The 26,874-nt window shown below is 42.1% G+C and overlaps 1 protein-coding gene across 1 annotated transcript in view; it reads right to left on the minus strand.

Moving 5' to 3' along the window:
* LOC124544658 (collagen alpha-2(IV) chain-like) overlaps positions 1-26,874 on the minus strand; it is a 171,512-nt gene that overhangs the window by 47,568 nt on the left and 97,070 nt on the right. Inside the window, exons 2-3 of the mRNA XM_047123275.1 lie at positions 10,673-10,808; positions 3,615-3,867 (exon numbers count right to left, since the gene is read on the minus strand). Coding sequence (XP_046979231.1) covers positions 3,615-3,867; positions 10,673-10,808 — 389 coding nt within the window. The remainder of the gene's footprint in view (positions 1-3,614; positions 3,868-10,672; positions 10,809-26,874) is intronic.

A 26,874-nucleotide genomic window follows, 5' to 3' on the forward strand; every position in this document is an offset into this window, starting at 1 on the left:
TTTTCTAGGCCAATTTTGGTTGAAAAAACCGGAAATTTCTTGTGGAATATTTTCAAACATTCCCGCTTCGTCTCGTATAGTTTCATTGACTTCCGACAGGTCGCAGCGCTGTACGGAGCTGTTAAAATGGCGTCTGTAACGGATGTGCGTTGCAAACAACAGGCAGTGATCGAGTTTGTTTTGCCGGAAAACCAGGGCATCTCAGATACTCATAGGCGCTTGCAGAATGTCTACGGTGATCTGGCAGTGGACAAAAGCACGGCGAGTCATTGGGCAAATCGTGTGTCATCATCGCCGCAAGGTCAAGCATGACTGTCTGATCTCCTGCGTGCGGGCCGGCCGTGCACAGCTGTGACTCCTGCAATGGCGGAGCGTGCGAACACACTCGTTCGAGATGATCGACGGATCACCATCAAACAACTCAGTGCTCAACTTGACATCTCTGTTGGTAGTGCTGTCACAATTGTTCACCAGTTGGGATATTCAAAGGTTTGTTCCCGCTGGGTTCCTCGTTGTCTAACCGAACACCATAAAGAGCAAAGGAGAACCATGTGTGCGGAATTGCTTGCTCGTCATGTGGCTGAGGGTGACAATTTCTTGTCAAAGATTGTTACAGGCGATGAAACATGGGTTCATCACTTCGAACCTGAAACAAAACGGCAATCAATGGAGTGGCGCCACACCCACTCCCCTACCAAGAAAAAGTTTAAAACCATACCCTCTGACGGTAAAGTCATGGTTACAGTCTTCTGGGACGCTGAAGGGGTTATTCTGTTCGATGTCCTTCCCCATGGTCAAACGATCAACTCTGAAGTGTATTGTGCCACTCTTCAGAAATTGAAGAAACGACTTCAGCGTGTTCGTAGGCACAACAATCTGAACGAACTTCTCCTTCATCATGACAACGCAAGACCTCACACAAGTCTTCGCACCCGAGAGGAGCTCACAATACTTCAGTGGACTGTTCTTCCTCATGCACCCTACAGCCCCGATCTCGCACCGTCGGATTTCCATATTTTTGGCCCAATGAACTACGCATTCCGTGGGAGGCACTACGCGGATGATCAAGAAGTTATTGATGCAGTACGACGTTGGCTCCGACATCGACCAGTGGAATGGTACCGTGCAGGCATACAGGCCCTCATTTCAAGGTGGCGTAAGGAAGTAGCATTGAATGGAGATTACGTTGAAAAATAGTGTTGTGTAGCTAAAAGATTGGGGAATAACCTGGTGTATTTCAATGCTGAATAAAACAACCCCTGTTTCAGAAAAAAAAGTGTTGCATTACTTATTGAACTGCCCTCGTAACTGTACATGTAGATGTAAGTGATCAAACAGCCACCATTTCCGTTTGTGTCTTTTCTGGGCCTGTATTCGTATTTTAACAGATGGACTATGTTAAAAGTTTTCGGTTTTGTGCCCTGGAGAGTGACTGTGTGTGATAATGTGAGAAACAGTGAGAAAGATCAAACATAATTTTATTTAGTTTACGGCTTGTGTGTGTTAACGACGTTCACATAATAATTTTTAAGGGCGTTGATGAGCACGATGTAGAGCGCCCTAATCAGAGAAACTAAAGAAAAACAAACAAGTGAAAGAAAAAGTTTGCATTGCTGCCTCTTATCATTTTTAATCCCATAAGTTAATGCTTTGTCTTCCATTGTTATTTTTCCCTCTTTGTTCTTTAACATACTGTATATTACTCATGTTTGCCCATCGCGTGTCAGATACATTCTGAAATGGTAAATTCGTATGTATTTGTCTCTGAGGACTCTAATGTCGATCTTCACATATTTGGTAACAGGGTTTGCAGAGTATTTGTCCAATTTTCGCTTTCTGGATGTAGATTTTTAACGTTAGAACTAGAGACAAGCGCGGACCACAGGAGACATACCCATGTGCTTCATAACCCTATTGCTCCTTGCTTTCTTTGTCCTGATTGTAGCACTTGTCAAATATGAAGATAACAATTAAGAAAAAAAGGAAAAACAATGAAGACACGCAGTAGCAAAACCAATCTCACTCCAGGCCATGTTTGCTTCGGCGATTTTGGGTCTCACAGCTCTCTGAGGAAAAGGATCGAAGGTTAATGCAATGCAATGTCAGGCTGCTGACACGTCAATTTGCATGGTGCCGCAACAAGTCGGGAAGCAGAAGATCTTAATTCCCAGAAAACTGGACTAGGCAATACGTTCTGTAGCAAAATGAGAAAATTTCATTGAAGCAGAAATGATAAGGTAGGTAAGTGACTATCATTACATCGGCTTCTTAGTTAGCAAGAGGCAGAATACATACCATAACGCCATTTGTTTGAAGTGATTTAGGAAAATTACAGAAAACATAATGCAGGACATCCGGACTGAAACTTGACCATTTATGATCCAGGATGTGTAGCACCGTGCTCGGTACACAACTTGTTGATGTGAAGATAAAGCGAAGAAGGGTCTTTTGTGGCCCGTCCCACGAGACGTGGTTCAGCGGTCAAGAGACACAAGAGTCGAGGAGCGAGCTTGAACTACCCTTTAAGCCGTATGCATAAAGGTTTCTCCTGCATTTTCTTACGAATGTTGCGGTGATTCCATCAATAAAAGGCATAGTTGATTACTTTCTTCAGCCCTTTTAGCGATTATGGATCTAATAAAACCACTCAATGGACGACACGTTAAACCCGATTTATCTATTCTTTTTTTTTGAGATACGTTAAAAATGATAAGAAAAAAGGAAGAAGAAAAAAAGAAAATGAAAAATATGTTGACAACGATGCTGATTAAGTGGAACGTAATGATGAGAAGCAGAAGAGCAAGATTATGGCAATGATGACTGAGAAGATGATTACGACAAAGATGATAAATATGATGATAACAATGAAAATGAAGATGATAACTAAGAAGAGGATAATGATGATGTTGACAACGATGCTGCCTACGTAGAACGTAATAATGTGAAGAAGAAGAGTAAGAGTATGGCAATGATGATTGAGAAGATGATTATGGCAAAGACGATGAAAGTGATAATAATGAAAGTGAAGATGATAACTAAGAAGAGGTTAATGATGATAGTAGAGATAAAAAGGGAAACATAATGACGTTTGAAATGAACAATGATGATTTCTAACAAGATGATCATAAGATAGAGACACAGACAATGATGGATTCTTATGTAAAAAGAAGACAACGTTAATGATAATTAGAATGAAATGATGACGAAGAAGCTACTGATACGATTAATAATATGATAATGCTGCCGAGGAGAAGAATGCAAAGATGCTGATGTTTATGAGAAGAAGAATGCAAAGATGATGATGATGATTAAATGATTAAGAAAAAGGTGACGATAAAACAAAATATGAAGAGTATGATGATAATGAAAATAATGGTGAAAAAAATAAGGAAATTGGATGGTGATGGTAATGATGATGAAAAGGAGCAAGTGAAGAGAATGATGATTATCAAAATTGTAATGGTTAACACAAAAGTTATCATGCAAAGACGAAGTAAAGATGATGATAATAATGGAATGGATTATTAAGAAAAGGGTATGATGAAAGGATAAACGATGATAACGACATTGTTGTAAAGACGAAGATAATGATAATGGAAGAGAAAAAGACATACCCGTGTCCCTCGTGGCCGTGCTCCTCACCGCCGCCGTGGTCGTGTCCTTCGTCGTGTGGGTGGAGGAAGATCTCCACAGGCCTTCCCGGCTGCACGACGCGGTAGCCCCAGGCGTCTGACACGTAATGCGTGGCTCGCAGCTTGCCCTCCGGGTCCACGTACCCGTAGCAGCCGTATACTACGCCATCCGGTCCGCGGTTCTCGTGGTGGAACTGCCCGTCCGGGCCCACCTCGTATCCATACTCGTAAGCACCTGCTGAGCACACAAGAGTAAACCCGCACATTCAGATACATTGATCACATGTTTCCGGCGCGTAAGTACCGAGTAGATGTATTAGGAAAGAGAGCACTGCGGAAGGACTCTTGAGTCTGGTGTATGAGGTTTAATAAAAGAGAGAGAGAGAGAGAGAGAGAGAGAGAGATCCAAGGGAATGATGCTCATTCTTTACTCCGCAAACATATTAGCACATACTAGTAAACCCCAATACTCGGTTCGCTAAAGCATCGAAACGTCTTAACTCCCAAACTGTCTGTCATAGCACTCCGTCTTCAGGCCGCGAGTGGCCTACCGGGACCATCCGAGCGCCGTGTCACCCTCAGAGGGGAGGATACGGATAGGAGGGGCGTAGGGTCAGCACACCGCTCTCCCGGTCGTTATGATGGTATTCTTGACCGAAGCCGCTACTATGCGGTCGGGTAGCTCCTCTATTGGCATCACGAGGCTGAGTGCACCCCGAAAAATAGCAGCAGTGCATGGCGGCCTGGAAGGTCACCCATCCAAGTGCCGACCACGCGCGACAGCGTGATCTCACGGGAACCGGTGTATCCACTGCGGCAAGGCCGTTGCCCAACTATCTGTCATACAATGATATAATTTTGCAGGCAAATTCGATGGTGTATGAGGATACTGTCTGTCAAATTTGACGGGAATAGAGTCGGTAGTTAAGATGTAATAAGTGAAAACGTCGTGCCTGTGCTTCAGTTTTACTGGATGAACAGAAAAAATGTAGTAAACAAGAAACTTTTTTTCTTTCTTTATTTTGTGGGGAATATCAGCGAAAAGAAGTTTCGTATCGGTTTGAAACTGGGTGTAAACAGTTTTATCAAGAACCTTATAAATGTTCAATGTGAGCACCATTCATCACACGGCACATATCAAGTCTATAGCCGAGCTCTTCCCAAACGTTGATAAGTGTGTAGTGATTGTAGCAACAGCTGCTTCAATCCGGTTTCTTAATTCAGGAGGTCTGCTGGTAGCGGAGGCACGGACACACGATCCTTGTTGAAGCCCCAAAGGAAAAATTCGCATGGCGTTAGGTCGGGTGAACGTGGAGGCCATGCAAAGCAAGCCCTGTCATTGGGCCTCTTGCGGCCTACCCGGCGCTCTGGTATAGGCTTGATGTGTGCCGTGTGACAAATGGTGGTCACATTGAAGATTTATAAGGTTCTTGGTAAAACTGTTTGAGTTGCTCTTTCATTTAACAAATCATTTATAACTGTAAGTTTAATATAATAAATATTATAAAGCGTTAAAACCCCGATATTCATTTATAAACACCCTGTATAATGTGGGTATTTTGACCAACATGAGTTATGCTGCTTCAAGGTTTACACGAAGTGTTTATTGCCTCTCAGTATACATATTTTCATTAATGCTGTTTGTTGTTCAGAGTGTGAGCTTATTCTCTGGGATTAGCAGCTTCCATCCAGTTAATACTAGGCAGAAATCCAATTTTCATTTGGATTCCACCTGCTTGACTCTTGTCCAAAAAGGCATGTAGTATTCTGCTGCATCCATTTTCGATAAGATAACACAACAAATGAAAATCTTAGCAGTCATCTAAACTGAAGAGTTTCCTTAAGCCTACTCCTTCTATTCTCTTCAGGAGTTCCTGAAAAACTCAAATTCCTGTCTCACATTGTTGACTATGTTAGCACACACTCAGCAGCTTGTCGTCTCCATAGGATTTGTGTAAATTTTACTTGATCTATAGTTAACTTTTCTAATGTTAATTCCATGTAATGATTCGTTCCATGACTGTGGAGATTTGCTCCTGTTTTTGTCCTCCGGAACAAGGCGCATGAAATAAAAAAGTACTTGATTCAGTTGACATATAGTGTTAAACATTTAACATTAGACTAGAGCTCTTAACGAGTAGCGCCTTAATTTCTTAAAATTCGGTTAGGAACTCAATGAAATACGGAAAATCGAAAATTTTGTTTCCCTTGGAAGCCGTTCGATACGCACCTTGAAACTACGACTATGCCCCGTGTTAGCCGTTCAATAATATACATTCGAAGATAAAAAAAGCGAATAATCCGAATGGGACAGATATCAGTAGATATTATGTACATTTACAGACAAAAAAGATCATAACATCAGAAAAATCGGATTATTTATTCAACTGAAAGCGCTTCACAAATTGAGCAAGTGTACAAAGCTTTGGTCCACATCTGGACCTTACGCGATCAGTTATTTGGCTTGGCACTGGTAGTTAGAGTTGTTGGGCGGCCACTCAGGGATACCGTGCCAAATTCTGTCCAACTGGGACGTTAGATGGTCAAAATTCCGAGCTGGTTGGAGGACCCTGTCCATAATGCTCCAAACGTTCTCAATTGGGGAGAGATCCTGGGCTCTTGCTGGCCAAGGTAGGGTTTGGCAGGCACGAAGACAACAAGTAGAAATTCTCGCGGTGCGTGGGCGGGCACTGCTTTGCGTAAATGTACGCATAATGGCTTGCCATGAAGGGCAACAAAATGAGGCGTGGAATATCGTCGAAGTACCGCTGTGCTGTAATGGTGCACGGATGAAAACCAAAGGAGTCCTGCTATGAAAAGAAATGGCATCTCAGACCATCACTCCTAGTTGATGGGCTGTACGGCGGGCAACAGTCAGGTTGGTGTCCCATTCCTGTCCAGGGAGTGTCCAGACACGTCCTGGAATCTCATTTACTGGAGTAGAATTGTCTTCAGTGCTGAGTACCGCCTCGCATAGCCAGCGAAGATTTGTCTGGAGACATCCCGAACAGTTTAATTGAGATAAACTTATTTTAAATGCGTCCTTGAATATCTCTGACGAAACAAGAGTTTAATGTATTTAACTTCCATCTGAATTACGTGCTCCTCTGCTTTCTATCATGTGCTGAAAACCTCCTTTCGATATCTTGAAATATTAATGAAACGAAACTGATACAACTTTTAAGTGATTCAGCTTGTGTACAAATATGATATCTCAGATGTAAATGAACTAAAATGCAGTAATTATCTAAGAACGACACATTTTATGTTGATGTAAATAGGCGAATAAGTGCGTTGTGTTGTGGGTATCATGTTCTTCATACTACACTGGAATGCATAACTTAAGGACGGAACTAACTTCATCATGATATGTCACTGCCAAGTAACACAGCTCGATGGAACCTGGACCATACAAGCACAGTATAGTACAGAAGGTAACTAAAAGAAATGCGAAATGAGACGATCAGAAGTTACACTTTTATTACTGAAGCCACCGCGATTTGTGATGGTGCCCTAGACATTACAAAAGGCGGGACATATTTCTTAATAGAGTGTGTGATCAGTAAGAACAGCAACGTATATCCTGCATTGTGCTCCCATGCTGACTACAAGGAGGGTAAGGGCTTCTTGTGGTAGGGTTTTCCATTCCTCCATCATGGCGGTCGTCAATTGCTGGATGGTCGTTGATTCACGTGCGCGCGCTGCAATGCTTCTTCGCAATGCATAGCACATGTGCTCCATGCTGGACGTATCCCCACTTGGCGAGAGTTGGGAACACACAGTGCACCAGGAACCCTGTCGAACGTGATAGTTTCGGTGGTCCAGGGTTTATGGTGCGGGGAGGCATAGTCTTGCACGGGCGTGCTGATCTCCAAGTCTTGGAACACGGTACACTCACAGCTCTACGTTACTACGGCACTGTACTTCTTCCCCATTTGCGTATTTTCAGAGGTGCAGTCGGTCCTATCTTTGTTTTTACAGATAACCATGTGAAAACGCATCGAATAGTGCAAGTAGAGGAGCTATTGGAACGAGAGGATATTCAGCGACTGGACTGGCCTACCCGTTATCTCCGACATAAATCCGATTGAGTACTTGTGGGATGCGTTGGAGCGATTTATTGCACAACACCCACATGCACAAACTGTCATCCAACAGTTTTCGACCGCTCTGATGGACGAATATAAAGCCTAGCCGCAAGAACATCTTACCAATCGTGTGACCTGCGTAGGAGCGCGTTGCAGAGCAAGGATTGCCGTTCATGGTGATCACACACCCAATTAAAAACCATGTCCCGCATTTTGTAATCTTCAGGATGCTATCGTAAATCGCGGTGACTTCAGTGTACTTATTGTCTTCGAAAAAAAGTATCATTTCTGTCCGTTTCATTGCATATTTCTTTTAGTTGTATTTCATTGCCAATTTCTTTTAGTTGTCTGTTGTACTACACTGTAGGAATAATTTCGATGCATACTGAAGCTCCAGAGAGCTAACGCAGTTCCGGCAAGTTAGGTCGAATTTGAACTTTGCGCCATTTTGTCATATGACGATCGGCAGCCGTGGTTTTTTTCGGTTTTGTTATCTGCGATACTTCCCATTAGTAGCCTGACAGCTTATTTGTGGTGAGAATTGTTGTCTGAAGTTAATTTTTGTCATGCGGCAGATGACAACCGAGCGACGTATCCAAGTGATATAAAAGTCATTAAAAAAGTGAAAGCGCCGCGGCAACCGATCGTGAATTGCGTGTGACACTCGGACATAATGCTGCTCCAACCGAATCATCAGTTCGGAAGTTGATCCGGAAGTTTGAGACCACGGGCTCTGTTTCAAACCTTAAGAAAACAGGACGACCGCGTTCTGTTTGAGCAAAAGAACACATTGCTGTTGTGCGTGACAATGTGATCGTAAGCCCCAAAAAATCGGTTCGCCGACGAGCTCAAAAACTGAATTTGTCAACAATTTCACTGCTTGAAAGATCTGAAAATGCATGCATACAAGATTCAGCTTACACAAGAGTTGAAGCTTGCAGATCATGGAAAGAGAGATCAATTTGCTCAGTGGGTCTTGGCTCGACAGGCGGACAACGAGGACACAAAAAGAATAATTTCCTCAGATGAGGCGCTCAACTACCTCAGTGGGTACGTCAATAAGCAGAACTGCAGAAATTCAGGTAACAAAAAGCCGCGAGTGACTGTGGAAGATGAGATGGATCCACAACGCACGACTGTGTGGTGTACGTTCTGGGTAGTAGGAGTGATCGGCCTGTAATGTTTCTGAAAAAGATGAGGGAGCTGCCGTCACTTGAACGGCGACCGTTACCAAAACAGGCCCTTTGATTGTTGTTTCCCTCTTTTTAATTAAATGACTATCTTTTGTCTCAACAAGATGGCGCGATATGTCACACATTGCATGAAACGATTGCTCTGCTGAGTGAAAAGTTTCCTCAAAAAATTATCTCTTTTTGTGGCAACCAGGAATGACCTACCAGATCATGTGATCTTACACCACGTGACACTTTTGTGGTGATTTGCAAAATGAAAAGTGTACGTGAACGAACCACAAACAGTACACCGATTGAAGGATGAAATTAAAAGGGTTATTAACGGCATCTCACCAGATGTTTGTGAACACGACATCGAGAACTTCAATGAACGCATTACTCGGTGCAGCGCGACCATGGGTGATCACATGCACGATATAATTTTTTATACATAAAAGGGAGAAGTTACGTAATGAATTGTACAAAAATTACATTTTCAATAAATTTCGATGTTTTACAGCACTTTAATATTCGTTCCTACTTCCCGGACATCCTCAATGTTACTTGGCAGTGACAAATCATGCGAAGGTTACTGTCTTACTTAAGTTTTGAATAACAGTGTGTATACCTTTCCCTTTACGTCGTATAAGGGGCAAAAGAAGCATCAGGTCGTTAACCTTGTGATTACCTACAGCGGAATTCTTTTGCTTCCTTTACGAGATGAGAAGGATTATGCGGCTCTTTCCAAATGACACTGTTCATATTTTACAATCACTTTTCGAATAGTCATGAAATCGTCGGCTCGTTTTTTTTAGAGCAGATCGTACAGTTAGATGAAAAATGAAATTTGTATTTAAGTAAGAATGATTTGGATGACAAGCAAGCAGACAGTTTATGCAGATATTTGATTCTAGTTCTGTCTGGACGTATTCCGAGGACTGTTCACTTTGCAGCATAGACTGATTTACTAAACGAAGTCCTGATATCAGTTCAGCGCATAAACTAATGTCTGTTATGTATGTAGTGACTTCAGAAAGTAAGTTCACATATCTTCGCACGCCCACAGAATTTCGCAACAAGTATGTTACATTTTCAGAGGAGAGTACATTTTCCGAGTTTCCTGCAGACTTATTTCCGCTGCGGTAGGGATAACAGGTGTGGCACAATGTGGGAGTGCAATGGCGTGACATCTGAAAACGTACTCCAAAGCTGAAGTGTGCAGAACAGTACGATCCTTGCGGGCAAAACATCTAAAATACACTCAGATCCACCGTCAAATTCTGTCGGAACACGGACCAAATGCAGTGCCAAGTCTAGTCGTAACGAAACGGTGCCAACAAATTGACCAATGCCCCATAGATATGGGTGATGCTGATCGTGATGTCCATTTTTTGAACCATGCGATTTCCATCTTTTCGGTTAGCTGAACAGCTGTGTGGGGGATAGCGGGAGGGGGTGGATGAAAGCGCTCACGCAGTGGTTCTCGAATGGCTCTGGACTGTTCAACGGATTTCCATCGCCAAGGTACTGAACGATTGGTACAACGTTCCGTCCGTTGTTTGCAGACTTACTTGGTGACTGTGTTGGAAAACAGTGTAGCGTATCTGTGTCACGTTGACGTGTAGTGTACTAGATCTACCATAGTGTGTAACTCACTTTTTGAAGCACCCTCGTAGATGAGATCGTCTTCCGAATCAAGCTACGTGCACTTGGAGGTACACCCCTCATCTCCCATCCCCATCATCCCCCAACAAGAAACAGAGCTGTGACTATTACTCACTATTATTAAAGTTCTGCTCGTGATACTGCGTCTTGTCCTCGTTTTCGATGTCGACTATGACTTCTTTGCCGCCATCTCCGTCTCTTCTGGCGTCCTGTGCGTGCGTGGCTGATAGCAGAGCCGTCACTATCAGCACCTGTGGAAAAAGAAATAATCAATTAAAATGTAATGCCTTTGTATCAGCAGGTGATGACATGCATCATAGTGCAGGTAAAAAGATATACTCAGGCTATATGTACACTAATGGCCATTAAAATTGGTACACCACGAAGATGACGTGCTACAGACGCGAAATTTAACCGACAAGAAGAAGATGCTGTAATATGCAAATGATAAGCTTTTCAGAGCATTCACACAAGGTTGGCGCCGGTAGCGATACCTACAACGCGCTGACATGAGGAAATTTTCCAACCGATTTCTCATACACAAACAGCAGTTGACCGGCGTTGCCTGGTGAAACGTTGTTGTGATGCCTCGTGTAAGGAGGAGAAATGCGTACCATCACGTTTCCGACTTTGATAAAGGTCGGATTGTAGCCTATCGCGATTGCGGTTTAACGTATAGCGACATTGCTGTTCGCGTTGGTCGAAATCCAATGACTGTTAGCAGAATATGGGATCGGTGGGTTCAAGAGGGTAATACGGAACGCCGTGCTGGATCCCAACGGCCTCGTATCACCAGCAGTCGAGATGAAAGGCATCTTATCCGCATGGCTGTATCGGATCGTGCAGCCACGTCTCGATCCCTGAGCCAACAGATGGGGACGTTTGCAAGACAACAATCATCTGCACGAACAGTTCGACGACGTTTGCAGCAGCATGGACTATCAGCTTGGAGACAATGGCTGCGGTTACCCACGACGCTGCATCACAGACAGGAGGGCCTGTGATGGTGTACTCAACGACGAACCTGGGTGCACGAATGACAAAACGCCATTTTTTCGGATAAATCCAGGTTCTGTTTACAGCATCATGATGGTCGCATCCGTGTTTGGCGACATAGGGGTGAACGCACATTGGAAGCGTGTATTCGTCATCGCCATACTGGCGTATCACCCGGCGTGATGGTGTGGGGTGCCATTGGTTACATGTGTCGGTCACCTCTTGTTCGCATTAACGGCACTTTGAACAGTGGACGTTACATTTCAGATGTGTTACGACCCGTAGCTCTACCCTTCATTTGTTCCCTGCGACACTCTGCATTTCAGCAGGATAATGCGCGACCGCATGTTGCAGGTCCTGTACGGGCCTTTCTGGGTACACAAAATGTTCGACTGCTGCCCTGGCCAGCACATTCTCCAGATCTCTGACCAATTGAAAACGTCTGGTCAATGGTAGCCGAGCATCTGGATCCTCACAATACGCCAGTCACTACTCTTGATGAACTGTGGTATCGTGTTCAAGCTGCATGGGCAGCTGTACCTGTACACGCCATCCAAGCTCTGTTTCAATCAATGCCCAGGCGTATCAAGGCTGTTATTACGGCCAGAGGTTGTTCTGGATACTGATTTTTCAGGATCTATGCACCCAAATTGCGTGAAAATGTAAAAACACGTCAGTTCTAGTATAATATATTTGTCCAATGAAAGCCCGTTTATCATTTGCATTTCTCCTTGGTGTAGCAATTTAACGGCCAATAGTGTATTCTGACTGAATTTACACGGTAAATTATCACAAAAACTGTTTGTTGTATTCCGTTCTAATATGTTGTGTTTCGACCTCGTTTAGCTTAACGTCTGTCACAAATAGCATGGAATATCTAGGATAAATGCTATGCGATTGCTTAGTTGTGCGCAACATCTTCCAAGTGATACGACACTTGAAACTTCATGAAAATATTAAAAATAGAGCGTTATAGCGTTTCACTTATAATGTTGTTATGTGTATGATAAAATTCGGTTTAAAAATGTTTAAAAATATTAAGCTTAAACTAAACATTCTTTATATCTCCCTCAGTCTTCTAAAGTATCGCTGTAACTGAGACGGTAGAGGCTGCAGTGACAAAACATATTATGCCTGTTAGTAATGTTTCTTTAGATAAACTGGCACGAATTAACTAGTCTTCTGTTCTAGACCAAAAGGAACACGTTGGCAGTGCTCCCTACTATGTCTAATGTCAAAACCTACAGATTATGATAGCACTTTCCAGTCTTAACTCTGCCAGACACGCGAGGAGAGGACCAATCGCAAGCAACGGAGGCAGATCAACCTTTGAAAAACACGAATAAATGCTAAAGGTGACGTACTTGAGAATTAAATGACATTTGGTATACAGAATTCTTGTTCCCTTTGCAGGTAAAATGTGCTATAACTATAAATACGAAATCATATGAATACCTAGCGAAAAACAAGTTACGTAATTTTTATGAACGAGCAGACAGATTTTTCTGGGACTTTAGTGAAATTCGAGTTACGTGATAAAAGCTAATTTTTTGCTATTAAAAATGTCTTAACATATCATCCACTTAATGAATACCTGTATGAACTTTATAAGATACGTTCGTGAAAAAGTATGTTTAAATTCACGAATGACTGGTTACATGATTGCATCGTTTTGGTATCAAGGTACCATTTCAATATTTTTATAGGATTTTCAGATTACGTGTCGACGATTCACAGTGAGTGGAGCCGTTTCGCTAATAAACTTCCATTTGCAGTAATTAATCAGTTTTGAAAGTCACTTTCATAAATAGAATTACTTATTAAGTCTCGCACTTCAACGGCGCGTGTTTCACGAAATGGAGTTTCGTAAGGATTACATAACACCCACCAGTAGTATCGGGACTGCTACTAATTGGTAATATTTTCACGTCGGTGAGAAGATTGCTGGCAAGATAATCTCAATAAAAGATTTTTTTCGGTGTTTGCTTATACTTCATCGGATAAAAAAGTGCACCTCCAGGCAGCAAATGACGAGAAAGGCTCTGTTTTTCCTTGCTTTCAAAACTGCTAACAGCATTGAGATCCTAATTCATGCAACGCATGTTAGTGGAGTCATTATCGATAAGTTTTGAATTGTGACATCCGAAAGCACGAGTGGTCGAGGATTGTATATACTGCATATATATGGAAGCCACAATGAGAGATTCACATTTTCTCATCACATTTTGCTGTGAGAAAAGCGTATCTGATGGCAACAGATCAAATGGGCTTCGGTCTAGGGAGGTGCGCAAAAAGTTGCTTTTCTCAGAGTCATCAAACTTTCGATTAGTCCGCGGCTGCCTTAGATCTCCTTCTCTCTGTTGCTATTATTTTCACATCACTACCCCCGTTATTCTTGATTATCTCTATTAAATTACCTAACTTTCAACTGCCACTAAAATTTTACCCTTCTACTACTCCTTCTATTGTCCCTATTAGTATGTCATGGCACCGTAGAAGATGTTCCATTAATCTTTCAGTTTCCTAGTAAGGGTTTTACATACATTTCTATCCACTGTAGTGCTTTGTAGTTAGCATCCACTTCGTACTTTATCTGTATACTTATTTTTTAACGTCTTTTCGTAATGCCACACATAAGTAGCCTCTCTTCACTTCGTACATCAGATACGTACTTTATGTCTAACCTCTTTTCGTAATGCCACAAGTAGATAGTTTCCAGTTTCTTCCTCACAGGGTCCTTTTGTTTTAACTTCCACTTCCATACCCTGATGTGTCATGAGACGTGTATGTTGCATACTTCTGTTTGTGTGTGTGTGTGTGTGTGTGTGTGGAGAATGGTGTCTTTGTCATATTGTTCCTCATTCCTCTGCCGATACCTGGTAATTTGCTGTTGTCCTTTCTGCTACTATCGATCGGTTTCACCTTTTTCACTCTTACTACAATTCCTTTTTTAAGTGGACTGCTCATGAAGCTTATCCCTTTAGTCTTCCTTACATTCCACCATAACGTATGTGAATTTTGACATTTTTATCAGTTTCCCTGCGTTTCTAACCCTCTTCTGAAATTTTCTTTCGCTTGATTAATCGATTCTTTGAAACCCAAGTTAAATAAGTGTAATAATAAGCGGCAGTTTCTTACCTACGTAAGGCACTGTTAACAAAAATATACAATCGTTTCACTTTATTAGTCCTTCTGTCTTCCTTTTTTTCTGCTAAATATTTGAAAATCACTTATCGGTCTCTGTAATTTAGTCCCACACTTCGGACTGTGCATGTTTTGTTCCTCCTAAACTTTTTTAACCTTGCTCTAGAGACTTAATGTAGACGTCTTGTTTGTTTTCCCATATAGAAGCAAAACGTCATCATAACTTGCGTCTTTACATTTTATCCGAAGCCCAACTGATTCTCCCAGTAACTTTAGTTCTTCTTAAATTTACTTGCTCTTCCTTTGCATGTTATTCCGGTCAATATGTCATGAGCTTGGGATGCCAGTTCGCTTGCAGTCATTTTCACGCTTATCCACACACTCATTCGCTACCAGAATGGTGACATCTGGTAGCCACTAAGGTTGTCACCGTAAAGATTTTGAGGAAAGCAAATGGGCCGGCCGGAGTGGCCGTGCGGTTCTAGGCGCTACAGTCTGGAACCGGGCGACCGCTAGGGTCGCAGGTTCGAATCCTGCCTCGGGCATGGAAGTGTGTGATGTCCTTAGGTTCGTTAGGTTTAATTAGTTCTAAGTTCTAGGCGACTGATGATCTCAGAAGTTAAGTCGCATAGTGCTCAGAGCCATTTGAACCATTTTGAAAGCAAATGGCGAATCTAAAGTACATCAGACGCCAAAGAATGGGATGGGCGCACATACAAGCGAAAAGTGCTGTTCCTAGTTGACGTCAGAATATGTTAAATCTGCTTACTAGAGGGATGAGAGTCTGTGTGAACCAAGCGAATTGTGCTCACTTAATAGAAAATATTTTAGTGGTTCTTGTGTCTTGCATCGGGGTGTAGGTATTGCTTCAAATACGATTCTTCTTGGAGACGTTTCGTCTTATGCCAGGTATGAGTGCAAATGTAATTTTTTTGTAGATGTTTTATCTTACGCCTGGTGTGAGTGCATGCGCCCTTTCGTGCGGAAACGCTGTAGGAGCCACACAGCAACAGCGGTAGCAGTACGATACCGTTGGGATAACGCAGCACATTTAGCTGAAGGCCAGCGCCGAGCTATCAGATTGGCCTTGAGATGAACTCTAAACAGTACGCCACCGGCTGTCCGTCTGATCCTGTGTGTAGGGCAGGGAAGACATGTTGGCTCTTTCTGTCCAGACTCACAGCTCCTCTGTCATTTGAGGTGAATGTCGGTGGATAACACTTGAAGGTATTACGGTTCACTCTGTTGCAATTTTCTCAAGACTGTAGGATAAGATTTAAATAATTATATTTAATCCAATATAAGTTCTTAAAGGGGCCGCGATGACCAGCTTTTTATGCAGAATGCTCCTCTAAAATGTGTCACAGATCACTACCGAAGATATTTGGGGGAGGGGACGGAGGTGGAGGGAAAAACGTAATTAAAATAGTGTCCAGATATTTTTTGTATTACTAAACACGTCACTCTGTCCGTACGTTCTTGTCCCCGCATCGATTGTGAGTCGAAAGTATAGAAAAAATTTGAATTTCTAAATTTTATAATATATTTCATGGTTGCTGTTCCAGAGAAAACTAGTACTGATAGCATTGAACTTTTCCACTCAGATGCATATACTGATGTCAAATTTACAAACTGTCAATTTCAGAACCAAGTTGCTCCATCTCCGGGCACCGAACAGGGAAGCAGGCATCAGTCCTCAGTCAGTGTCGTTTTCTGACTGAGAACGTGACAAAACTGTCTTCCCTGTATCAACACAATGTGGAAGACAGCTGACTTTCCTAAAACCTGGCTTAGTGTAATCATTACGCATACTGCTGAAACAGAAAGAACACTTTTGTCATACACTCAATCCGGAGATAACATAGACTGCGGGTTTATGTCAATACCTGTCACTGTTAGTTGCCTTAAGGGGGCTGTAAAATCGACAGCATGTAAATTTGATATCAGTAAATACACGTGAATGGCAAAAGAAAAAGAAGAAGGGAAGAATAAAAGTAGAAAAAATACATATTTTTCCTATGCATATTCTGTATCAGTTGTTGATTCCATCATGGTTCACACCATGGAAGGTACAAAACTGAAGAGAGGAATACCAGACGAGACTGTGACCAACTATGAACTCCATTCATTGCATTACCAGTTGCTGACAAGAAGTACAGCACAAGAAGACTAGGATAGTGGGCAATTGCATTTTCAAAATCATTCCTTCTTCTTAATATTTTTCTAATAGTTCAGGTGAAAAAACTGAGGCGACTATAAATTAATGTTGGTAGAACGATTTTCTGGACATTAGCGCAGGTCAACAGGACATATGTAAAACCATCCATGCAAGTTACTTCACCACTTAAGCTCGTATGAGGGCCGTCGTCTTGGACAATACTGAAACATGACGGTGGAAAGTCAGCTTCTTAGCGTTTGTCAGATAGGTGGGAACACAGAGTGACATTAAGGAATGAGCGGAGTCACGAGACGTGCTTACACAGACGACTACCTATGAAAAGCAGAAAATCCACATTTGAGCTAGCCGGCCGCTGTGGCCGAGCAGTTCTAGGCGCTTCAGTCCGGAACCGCGCTGCTGCTGCGGTCGCAGGTTCGAATCCTGCCTCGGGTATGGATGTGTGTAATGTCTTTAGGTTAGGTAGGTTTAAGTGGTCTAAGTCCAGGGGACTGATGACCTCAGATGTTAAGTCCCATAGTGCTTAGAGCCATTTGAACCACATTTGAGCTCAGATCCTGTCGCAAATTTTCAGTTGTCATTTCAGACGTGAATGTCACGCGGTTAAATAACGGTTAAGTAACGGAACCGTTGTCGTGTTAATCTTTCATTTGGTACTCCTCTTTAAGTATAATACCAGAAGCTTTCCATCTTCCTTAGTTCCTGATACCAACGGAACTTGAAAGCGCGGCGTCTCATTTCGCGCTCCAGATTCCACTGGTTGGGGAGGCGCCGGTTCTCATTCCCCACCTGCCAGCGCGGGTCGCGATTTTTTCGCCTGCGTGCATAAATAACTGCCGCGCACAAGTGGGCGGCATTGATCTGCAGGGGAGTGCTTCATTAGGGTAATGACCGGCCCGTCCCTCCATTGTTGCAGTGAGAGTGGAATGCGAACAGAGTTTCTCATGTCTGCCTCTGGTGTCCATCACCCGAGGCCCCAATTCCACCCACACGGACTGCTTTTGTTGCTGAAGAAACTCGGAATACCGGTTACCGTCGTCTTCAGATCCATATCTCTTAATCGCTCGCTCTAAGAAGACTCTCTTTCGGGAGAAGCTGTTTTGAAAAAAGTCGGAAGGCAGAGGGTAACTTCGATCGATATTTACTTGTTTCCCGTCGCTACCAACGTTAGCTGTTAATACTATTTCCAAATATACTAAGGGGATAGAAGCCATTGCATAGTGATATGCACATATACAGACGGTGGTAATATCGCGTACAGAAGGTATAAAAGGGCGGTGCATTGGCGGAGCTGTCGTTTGTACTCAGGTGATTCATGTGGAAAGGTCATCGACGTGATTATTGCCGCACGACGAGAGCAATGTGGTAAGTAGTAGCTAGACGCATGGGACATTTCAGAAACCGTTAGGGAATTCAATATTACGAGACCCACAGTGTCAAGAGTGTGCCGAGAATTCCTTAGCCAGCGCAGTGGCCGTCGGCCTTCACTTCACGACCGAGAGTAGCAGCGTTTGTGTCGAGTTGTCAGAACTAACAAACAAGAAACACTGCGTGAAACAGCCGCAGAAATCAATGTGGGACGAACAATGAACTTATCCGTTACGACAGTGCGGCGTAGTTAGGCGTTAAGGGGCTTTGTCAGCAGACGACCGACGCTAGTGCTTTCGCTGACAGCACGACATCGCCTGCTGCGCCTTTCCTGGGCTCGTGACCATATCAGTTGGACCCTAGATGACTGGAAAACTGGGGTTTGATCAGATGAGTCACGATTTCAGTTGTTGAGAACTGAAGACAGCGTTCGACTGTGGTGAAAACCTCACGAAGCCATGGACTCTGTCGACAAGGCACTGTGCAAGCTGATGGTAGCTGGACTGGAAAAACTGGAAAACTGGGGTTTGATCAGATGAGTCACGATTTCAGTTGTTAAGAACTGAAGATAGGGTTCGACTGTGGTGCAAACCTCGCGAAGCCATGGACTTTGTCGACAAGGCACTGTGCATGCTGATGGTGGCTCCATAATGGTGTGGGCTGTGTTTACATGGAATGGACTGGGTCTTCTGAATGTTCGGCTACTTGGAGACCATTTTAAGCCATACATGGACTTTATGTCCCAAAACAAGATAACGATGGAATTTTTGTGGATGACAGTGCGCCATGTCACCGGGCCACGGTTGTTCACGATTGGTTCGAAGAACATTGTGGACAGTCCGAGTGAATGGTTTGGTCACCTAGATCCCTCGGCATGAATCTCGTTAAACATTTATGTGGCATAATCGAGAAATCAGTTCGTTCACAGAATCATACACCAGCAATACTTTCACAATTAGGGACGACTGTAGAGGCAGTATGGCTCACTATTTCTACAGGAAACTTTTTTGGAGACTTGTAGAGCCCATGCCGCGTTGATCTGCTGTACTACGCCGCGCAAAAGGAGATCCGACACGATATTCGGAGGTATCCCATGATTTTTGTCACCACATTGTATAGCGGCATTGTTGTAGACATACTGTTCCTGTGCAAACACTGTCATGCTATTATGACATTTGCAGAGGACAAACACTTCACAGTATTTGTAACTAATAATATAGTTGGGTTTACAAGTACAGTATCGCCTATTAGTTAAAGTGGACTAGCTTAGCTGCGCCCCGAAATCTGTCTTTATGGGCCGACACCATTCAGTTTCAGTCGAATCAGCTACTTCAGGCTGAGAGTCTTCTTGATGCGAATAGTTAGTAATCTGATATTAATCTGAAGATGACCTGTAACCAAGGTAGACACTGACACGATGTTAGGACGTATCCCATGACTTTTGCCACCACAGTCCATATCGGCATTGTTGTAGCCATACTGTTTCTGTGCCAACACAGTCATGTGATTAAAAATGACTCGAGTAGTGTCTGTCTTTCTTCATAATATTAATAGTGTCCGCTATGCCTTCAAGACGTCATATCTTCAATTACTTGTTAGTTACTGCTAAACGGGCAAATCATTCTAGTGATTGCTCTTAATATCTCAATCTTTATCGGAAACTTTAAATTAAAAATTCCCGTTGCTGTCCCCTTCAAATTATTAACAAGTGATTCCTCCTGGTCTAAACCTATAACTGTGTTTTAGGCCAGGAATACCCCGAACAGTGTGACTATCTGAGCCTGATAACTAACACAACTAGTATCGTAGGCAACAAATTAAAGCCTTTGGCTACCGTGATGCAATTTCATTACTTGTTCTCTGCGTAGCTGCTTAAAGAATGCAGGGTGTAACGGGTATGACTGTAGATGTTTTTATATGTGGTACCTTAATGTGTACACACATCAATGTGTTGGCTTTTTTTCTGTGCGTCCAACAGTCTTCCCGTAAACACGTAATAAACTTTGCTACCTGATGCTTTCTGCACGGTCGTTCTGCACCACTTAGTGGACTGTGTCTGTGACTATAGACTAACCATTCTGCGTCCACACTTCAGCACCTGACTGCTGCCTAGCGGAAAACAATCATTAAAAGCTTGCTGCCGCCACGTGTACTTGGAGATCTAACCAGCCAAAAACGGCTTAAAGTGGTTACAACTATTAATTTGCAAACGACGTAAATAGCGATCCAGTGTCGTTAAGTACTTCGTCCTGTCACCAAAAGAAATATCTGCACTCATACCCGTTAGCACGCCCGATAAAATCGCCACTTCGTATGTCAGAGATGCAATTATTTTAGAATGTATGTTGCTACCAGTCTGTGAAGTGAGTGCTGCACAGTTTTGATGCGAATTCCGTACACCGTGTTTGCAGTTATGGCTGTAGTCAACCGGACATTCTTTTTTATTACGACCAAGAGTAAATGCCCTTGGTCGGTATAGATACAGCTGTGTGGTCGAGAGCCAGAAACTAGAAAACGCAGTTAATTTACCTCGCGTATAGCAGCACAGTAAAGCATATCTACATTTTGCTTGGCGGTCACAAACATTCCTCTTATACTACATCAGCCTTTAATATATTTTGTTGCGTTTGATTTTCCCGTCTGTTGTATGAGTAGAGACTGATTTAGTATATACATCTGTGTGACGGATAATTAATCGATTTCTGAGATTACCTGTACCCACAGCCGCGCTAACTAACGCCAGGTAGTTTGGTAATGGTCGATACTGAGTTAGTCCCTTCGAATCTTGCCGCTGGAAGAAAATCTTTTCGCCAGAAGTTATTAAATGAAGGGAAAGGCTGGTAGTGGCGTTTAGTTCGTGAGCATTTGATTTTGCAGATATGCTCAAACCTAAAAACCGCAAACATCTCAACAATGTTTCGTGGCGTAAGGGCTCAGTTCTGTGGTGAAGTCAGTTAGTTTCATGTTCCGTGAAGTATTTGCACGATAAATCGTAATGACGTGGAACGACACATTTTGGATTTATATCGCAAATTAATTTGTAAATATGCCCACATGCTGAACATTTATAAGTTTTATTATTATTGTTATTACTGTTTTATTTTTAATTTTTTAAAATGATGAATGAAAAAATTCATATCGGCAGCTCAATTGGTGGTGTACTGAAACTACAACCTATATGCACTCATCGCAGTCACTGACACTACGCACTGTGATACAGGTCGAGAAAGATATCGACTTCACTCTCCCTAACAAATGTGCATTTCCACAGTAGGTGACCATATTTTTGTCTGGATAGATTGTCCCAGAAACAGATTAAAAAGAGCTCAACTGAAATAATTCCGATCGAAATTATCGGGAAGTTTTCCATAAACGCAAACGCTGAAGCTGAAAATCTCCTCCATAAGTTCTTAACTACGAAACCCCTATCGCAGTCTCAGGTCCCTAGTATCTGGCAGAAAAGATCCGTGCTCAAAATTAGGCTGAGTTCTTGAACATTTCATCTTTTCTTTCAGAACAAGCGTAAAACCGTTTCAAAATAATCTACGATATAAATTTCAACTCGACGCGACGGACGCGCAGGGGCTCAATATGGCATCAAGTTGGAAGGTTCGCCTTAGGTAATCAGCCATGCGTAAAACAGAACAAAGTTTTTCGTAGAATGCATGATGTTTCGATTCCTCATACGTTGGTATCTACAGAGTCCTTCTTCAAAGACTACATTTAGTCCTCGGCTTTTGCCTATTATTTATCGTAATGAAATAAAACTAACCTAATTCCTCATAAAAATGCATTCACTATCTTCAGTGCGCAATAATTACAATAAGAATGCTTCATCCCACAAAGATTATTTTACTTGTAGGATTATGAAAATTGTCGCTGTTCGCTCCAAAACGGTCTGATGGTCACAAGTAGAGTAGAAACAGTAAATCACAGTCTAGCAAGAACGCGTTCCTGTATGAAGGAAATTTCACACTTCAGCTTCGCTGTCACAGAATCCTGTGAGAACTTAATGGTGTATTAAGTTAGCCCTGTGTTACGTAACTGTTTGAGGGTCGTTTCATTCGACTGTGTTACATAAGTTTTTCAAGGACTTTTTACTCGACAAACTAATTTTTACCTTCAGCACAGATTCGATATAATGCGAATTATAGTGTAGCATATCTGGAAATTTCATTTCGTTACTGTTTTTCAGATGAAAATCTTTATCTGTCTCCTGCTTGTAAAAGATCGCCCCTAGCGTGTTAGGTATAGCACGGCAAGACTGTTTGTTTGGTTGCATAAGAACAGGAGCAGCTATATTTATTGACAGTAAGCAGTTTAAGCAATGTGATCTCTCTTTTTAACGTCAGTGACACACTTTTTGCCTATAACACCATAAGAATGAAAAACATCTTTATCTCGAGGATGTCAATCTAGTGCTCGTAAGCTGAAAATATAAAGTAATTGTCAGAAACACATACATTTACGGCGAGTGAAAGAGGGAGAGAACGGTGAACGAGTTTGCGCGTGTTTGTGTGTGAGTGTGTGTGCGTGTGTGTGTGTCTGTATGTCCTTACCATATCAGTATAGCATCTGAAAATGCGTCGTTTCGTGGGATTACGTTTCATATAGTGACGTCATTGCACAAGGACTATAACATTTCTGCCTCGAATTTATGGTTTGTACCTAGTTTTCCGAATTTCCATATCTAACCAGGTTGGAATTACAGCTAACGTAGTTATTCATTATAAACTCAAATAGAATCCGAACTACAGACGTTGTTAAAAAATCTTATTTTCCATTGGTTAGTCACTATAATCGAAAATACAAACTTTGAGGGCATCTTATGTCTGGACACTTAATTTATGGTTTCCTTGAAACCAACTGTCGAGGACTGACGTAAGCTAAATGATCCATGTTCTATTCAAACCACTCATTAACTTGTGGCAGTGAAAGACAAACCCTCGTAACGTTCTCTAAGGACTCTGTACAGTGCGAACTTCTGTGAATCATCGGGACCTTATCGGTATTGACAGAGGATGCGCCCTCGCTGCAACCTGCTCCAAATCAGTGTATTATGCAACAGCAGAGGAGACCAGCTGACATTTGAGATTGAGTACGGAGTCCTTCTAAAGTTCACAGACAGTGAATTTCGTTAACATTTCACGCTAGGGGCCTCGGACCTACCGGAAAATTTCGATCGTGTCCGAATCGGGCCTGGAATTTCTCCTCTGAAGTGCAGTGCTCACATTTCACATGCATCGATACTTGCGAAGAATTATTATATTACATGCCTACATTAAAAGGTAACAGGCAAATTTGTAGCGTATTTAGTGAACGGATCTTTTACTATTTTTACAACAAAATATTTTTGATATCATAAAAAAGTGCATGAAACCAACATAAATACTTACATAACACTGAGACGATAACTGAAAGAGTACAGTCTTTTCATTAATGTATTTCAGCGTGCACGTGAAAGACTAGGTTGTTGTTCGGAAACAGAAACTCTTTCTCGTTCGTGAGGACGTTATTTAACAAGCAGAAGGTACATACTGAAAAAAGGTATATGGCATGGGAAACTAAAATACCTCTCTATGCTACTACGCGCTGAAATAACAATAAACAGCTAAGACCGGGGACGGTTTCACAATATTATCTGAAGGGTGAAAATACGCCTCTTAGGATGCAGTTCACACAATAGTACTCAGTTCTCAGTGTATCATTAGAAACCGAATTCTAACACTTATATATCAAAACACTGGGGCTTACGTTTAGCGGAAGCTGTAATATTTTGAGTCGGTCAACTTTTACATGACGAGTCAAAGTTTTCGGCCTTCGAGTACTTGTAGCTATCCCTCGGATTTTGTGTGATACTCATTTCGAACTTCGCGCCAGCCTACGATCAACGAATGTCAAAAAAAAGGAAGAGTGTACCAAAGTGTTATCCACGTTACTGCAAAGCAAACTACCAACGAGATAACTCAAAATAATACACCGTGCTTTTAGTTGATTTAGTTGATTCCTGCCTTACATTACTGTACTTGATTTATACCAAACTGTTTTGAGTATTGTTTAATATGGAATGACATATTAAGAATATTCATATTTCCAAAAGCGTATCAGTTCTTACTGAATTTGCTACCTGAAAATTTGCGTGGTTTACGCATACTATCGCTAGACTGGAATTAAAATGAAGACTGTGGTTGTTCGAACAGTAATTTATTTACAACTTAATTATGTTGTGACACAGAATTCGAAAACATCATTTATAAAAACAGAACTTGTTTAACCATTTTCTTATTTCCGATAGTAGCTAAAGAACACTATGATACAAATATTTGCAAACCATTGGATTCTTTCATCCTATGGAATCCGTCAATCAGTTTCAACGATTCTCATATCCTAGAATTATAGTTTCTTCACTTTATAAGTTGCTGTTGCTTATGTGTTCAGTTCATTTGAAATATTTGCTTCATATTACACCAAAGTCTATATTATTGTGTACTGTAAGTTTGTCATCTACTGTAATTTCAGCATAACCCGGACAAACGTTTCGTGCTTTTAGAGTTCGAAATGCAGTTGCGTAACGTCTCATAGTTTGTATATGGTTATCCAGTTATTTTTTTACTGCCCTCGCACGGTATATTATTCTAATGAAATGGTTGAAGCACAAGATGTGCAATAAGGAGAGTATCAAATGTGCTAATTTCATACATTATGCACGTAAATGTTAAGTGCTTGTTGTGTTAACGATACCAGCCTTGGCTAAACGGAAATGAGAGAGGCTTTACAGTTCGTAAAGATAGTAGCAACCGCTTGGCACGAAATTGTGCTTTAATCTTTGATGTATTCAGCTTTATGATGGACGTCGCACTACTGTCGTCGGTACTAGAGTCTCTTGAATGAGAATCCGCAGTTTGGACGAGAATAACAATGTCCCCTCATAAGTAGATCCGTTGTCCTCGATCTTATCGTTGCTACAACTTACTGTGGTTGCCTGCTCCCACCTGGATTTTTTCATCACAACTAGCCCTGTCTTCCCCCATCACTTTTGTCTGCACAAGTTCTGATTGTTCAACGTACTGACTGAATTGGCCGTGAGCCTCATTCTAGTAAAGCTTAGTTCGAAAATGCGTCACCGTAGCACACGTGTCGTTTGCTGGTTGAAAACGCTCTAGTCTAATACATTCAGGAGGTATACAAGAACACGGGAACAACTAAAGCAAAACGCTTTGCCAGAGAAATGGAAATAAGCGTTTGGCGTCATTGGCCGGGAGGTCCCTTGTGGGGCAGGTCTTAATACACTCGACGCCACATTGGGCGACCTGCGCGCCAGATGGGGATAAGTGATGATGAAGACAGCACAACACCTAGTCCCTAAGCGCAGAAAATCTCCGACCCACCCGGGAATCGAACCCGGGCCCGTAGGACGGCAATCCGTCACGCTGCTGACCAGTCAGCTACCGCGGCGGACAACACTTTGCCATGTCTAATACGGAGTAGGAAAACCATTACCATTCACAACAGCTTCCAGCTGTCTCGGAATGTTAAATAAAGATCCTCTATGTTTTTAAGGAAATCTCAATCCTTTCCTGCAAAATAGTTGCAAGTTCACGTACTGGTGATGGAAGTAGATAGCGATCACACAGCGTTCTCTCCAAAGGGGGTACCAAATGCTAAATGATACTGATATCTGGTAACTATGGTGGCCGAGCGGTTCTGGGCGCTTCAGTCCGGAACCGCGAGACTGCTACGGTCGCAGGTTCGAATCCTGCCTCGGGAATGGATGTGTGTGATGTTCTTAGGTTAGTTAGGTTTAAGTAGTTCTAAGTTCTAGGGGACTTATGACCTCAGATGTTAAGTCCCATAGTGCTCAGAGCCCCCTCTTGAAACATCAAACACTTTGGCTATCTTGGTTAAGATAGCACCCATAATACTAGAGCCAATATTTGCCCATGTTAGAATCCACTTAGTTCCGACATGTAACACCACAAACTTTTTTTTTTAATTTTTTGTTCTTTTTTGCTGCCATTTACAAATGACCTATCATCTTTTTACTAAGCTAGGTCGTACTTTCACAATATGAAATTATATGTATACAAAATATGAAATACTTAAGGTTAGTGAGGTTGAAGAATATTGCAGCTTTAAATACTTATGGAGTTAAAAGTAATTTAGGTACAGAAATACTTAAAATTAACAATTTATGTAGAGAACATTATGACAAATTATAACATCATGATATATTACAAATTCGGAAGAAAATATAAAATAGCAAGACTTTTTAAGAAGCAGAAATAAAGGGTAACACGAGAGAACACAGATTTGTGTTAGAGATCCAGCCACCTAGCTATCTCACAACTACACAGAATACAGTTCTGATCACGACTTATGGTTGCAACGTATTGAGGCCATTGCACAGGTGCCTTTCGCGGTCAAGCGCAACCTGCAGGCTTAGCTAGCATCTTTATGCTTGTTCAAGCATACATTTTTCGCGGTGTTCCCATATTTTTTTCCAACGTCTGGCATGGCTTCAGAATATTTATTTCCGTCCATACGGGTGGACTAGAGTGGCTGGGTGCAGCAAAATAATATGGTGTTGTATGTGGGGCAGCTGCAGTGAAACGAAAGTGAAGGCGTTACATGGG

Source organism: Schistocerca americana, chromosome 8, assembly GCF_021461395.2.
Source record: "Schistocerca americana isolate TAMUIC-IGC-003095 chromosome 8, iqSchAmer2.1, whole genome shotgun sequence".
Lineage (NCBI taxonomy): Eukaryota > Metazoa > Arthropoda > Insecta > Orthoptera > Acrididae > Schistocerca > Schistocerca americana.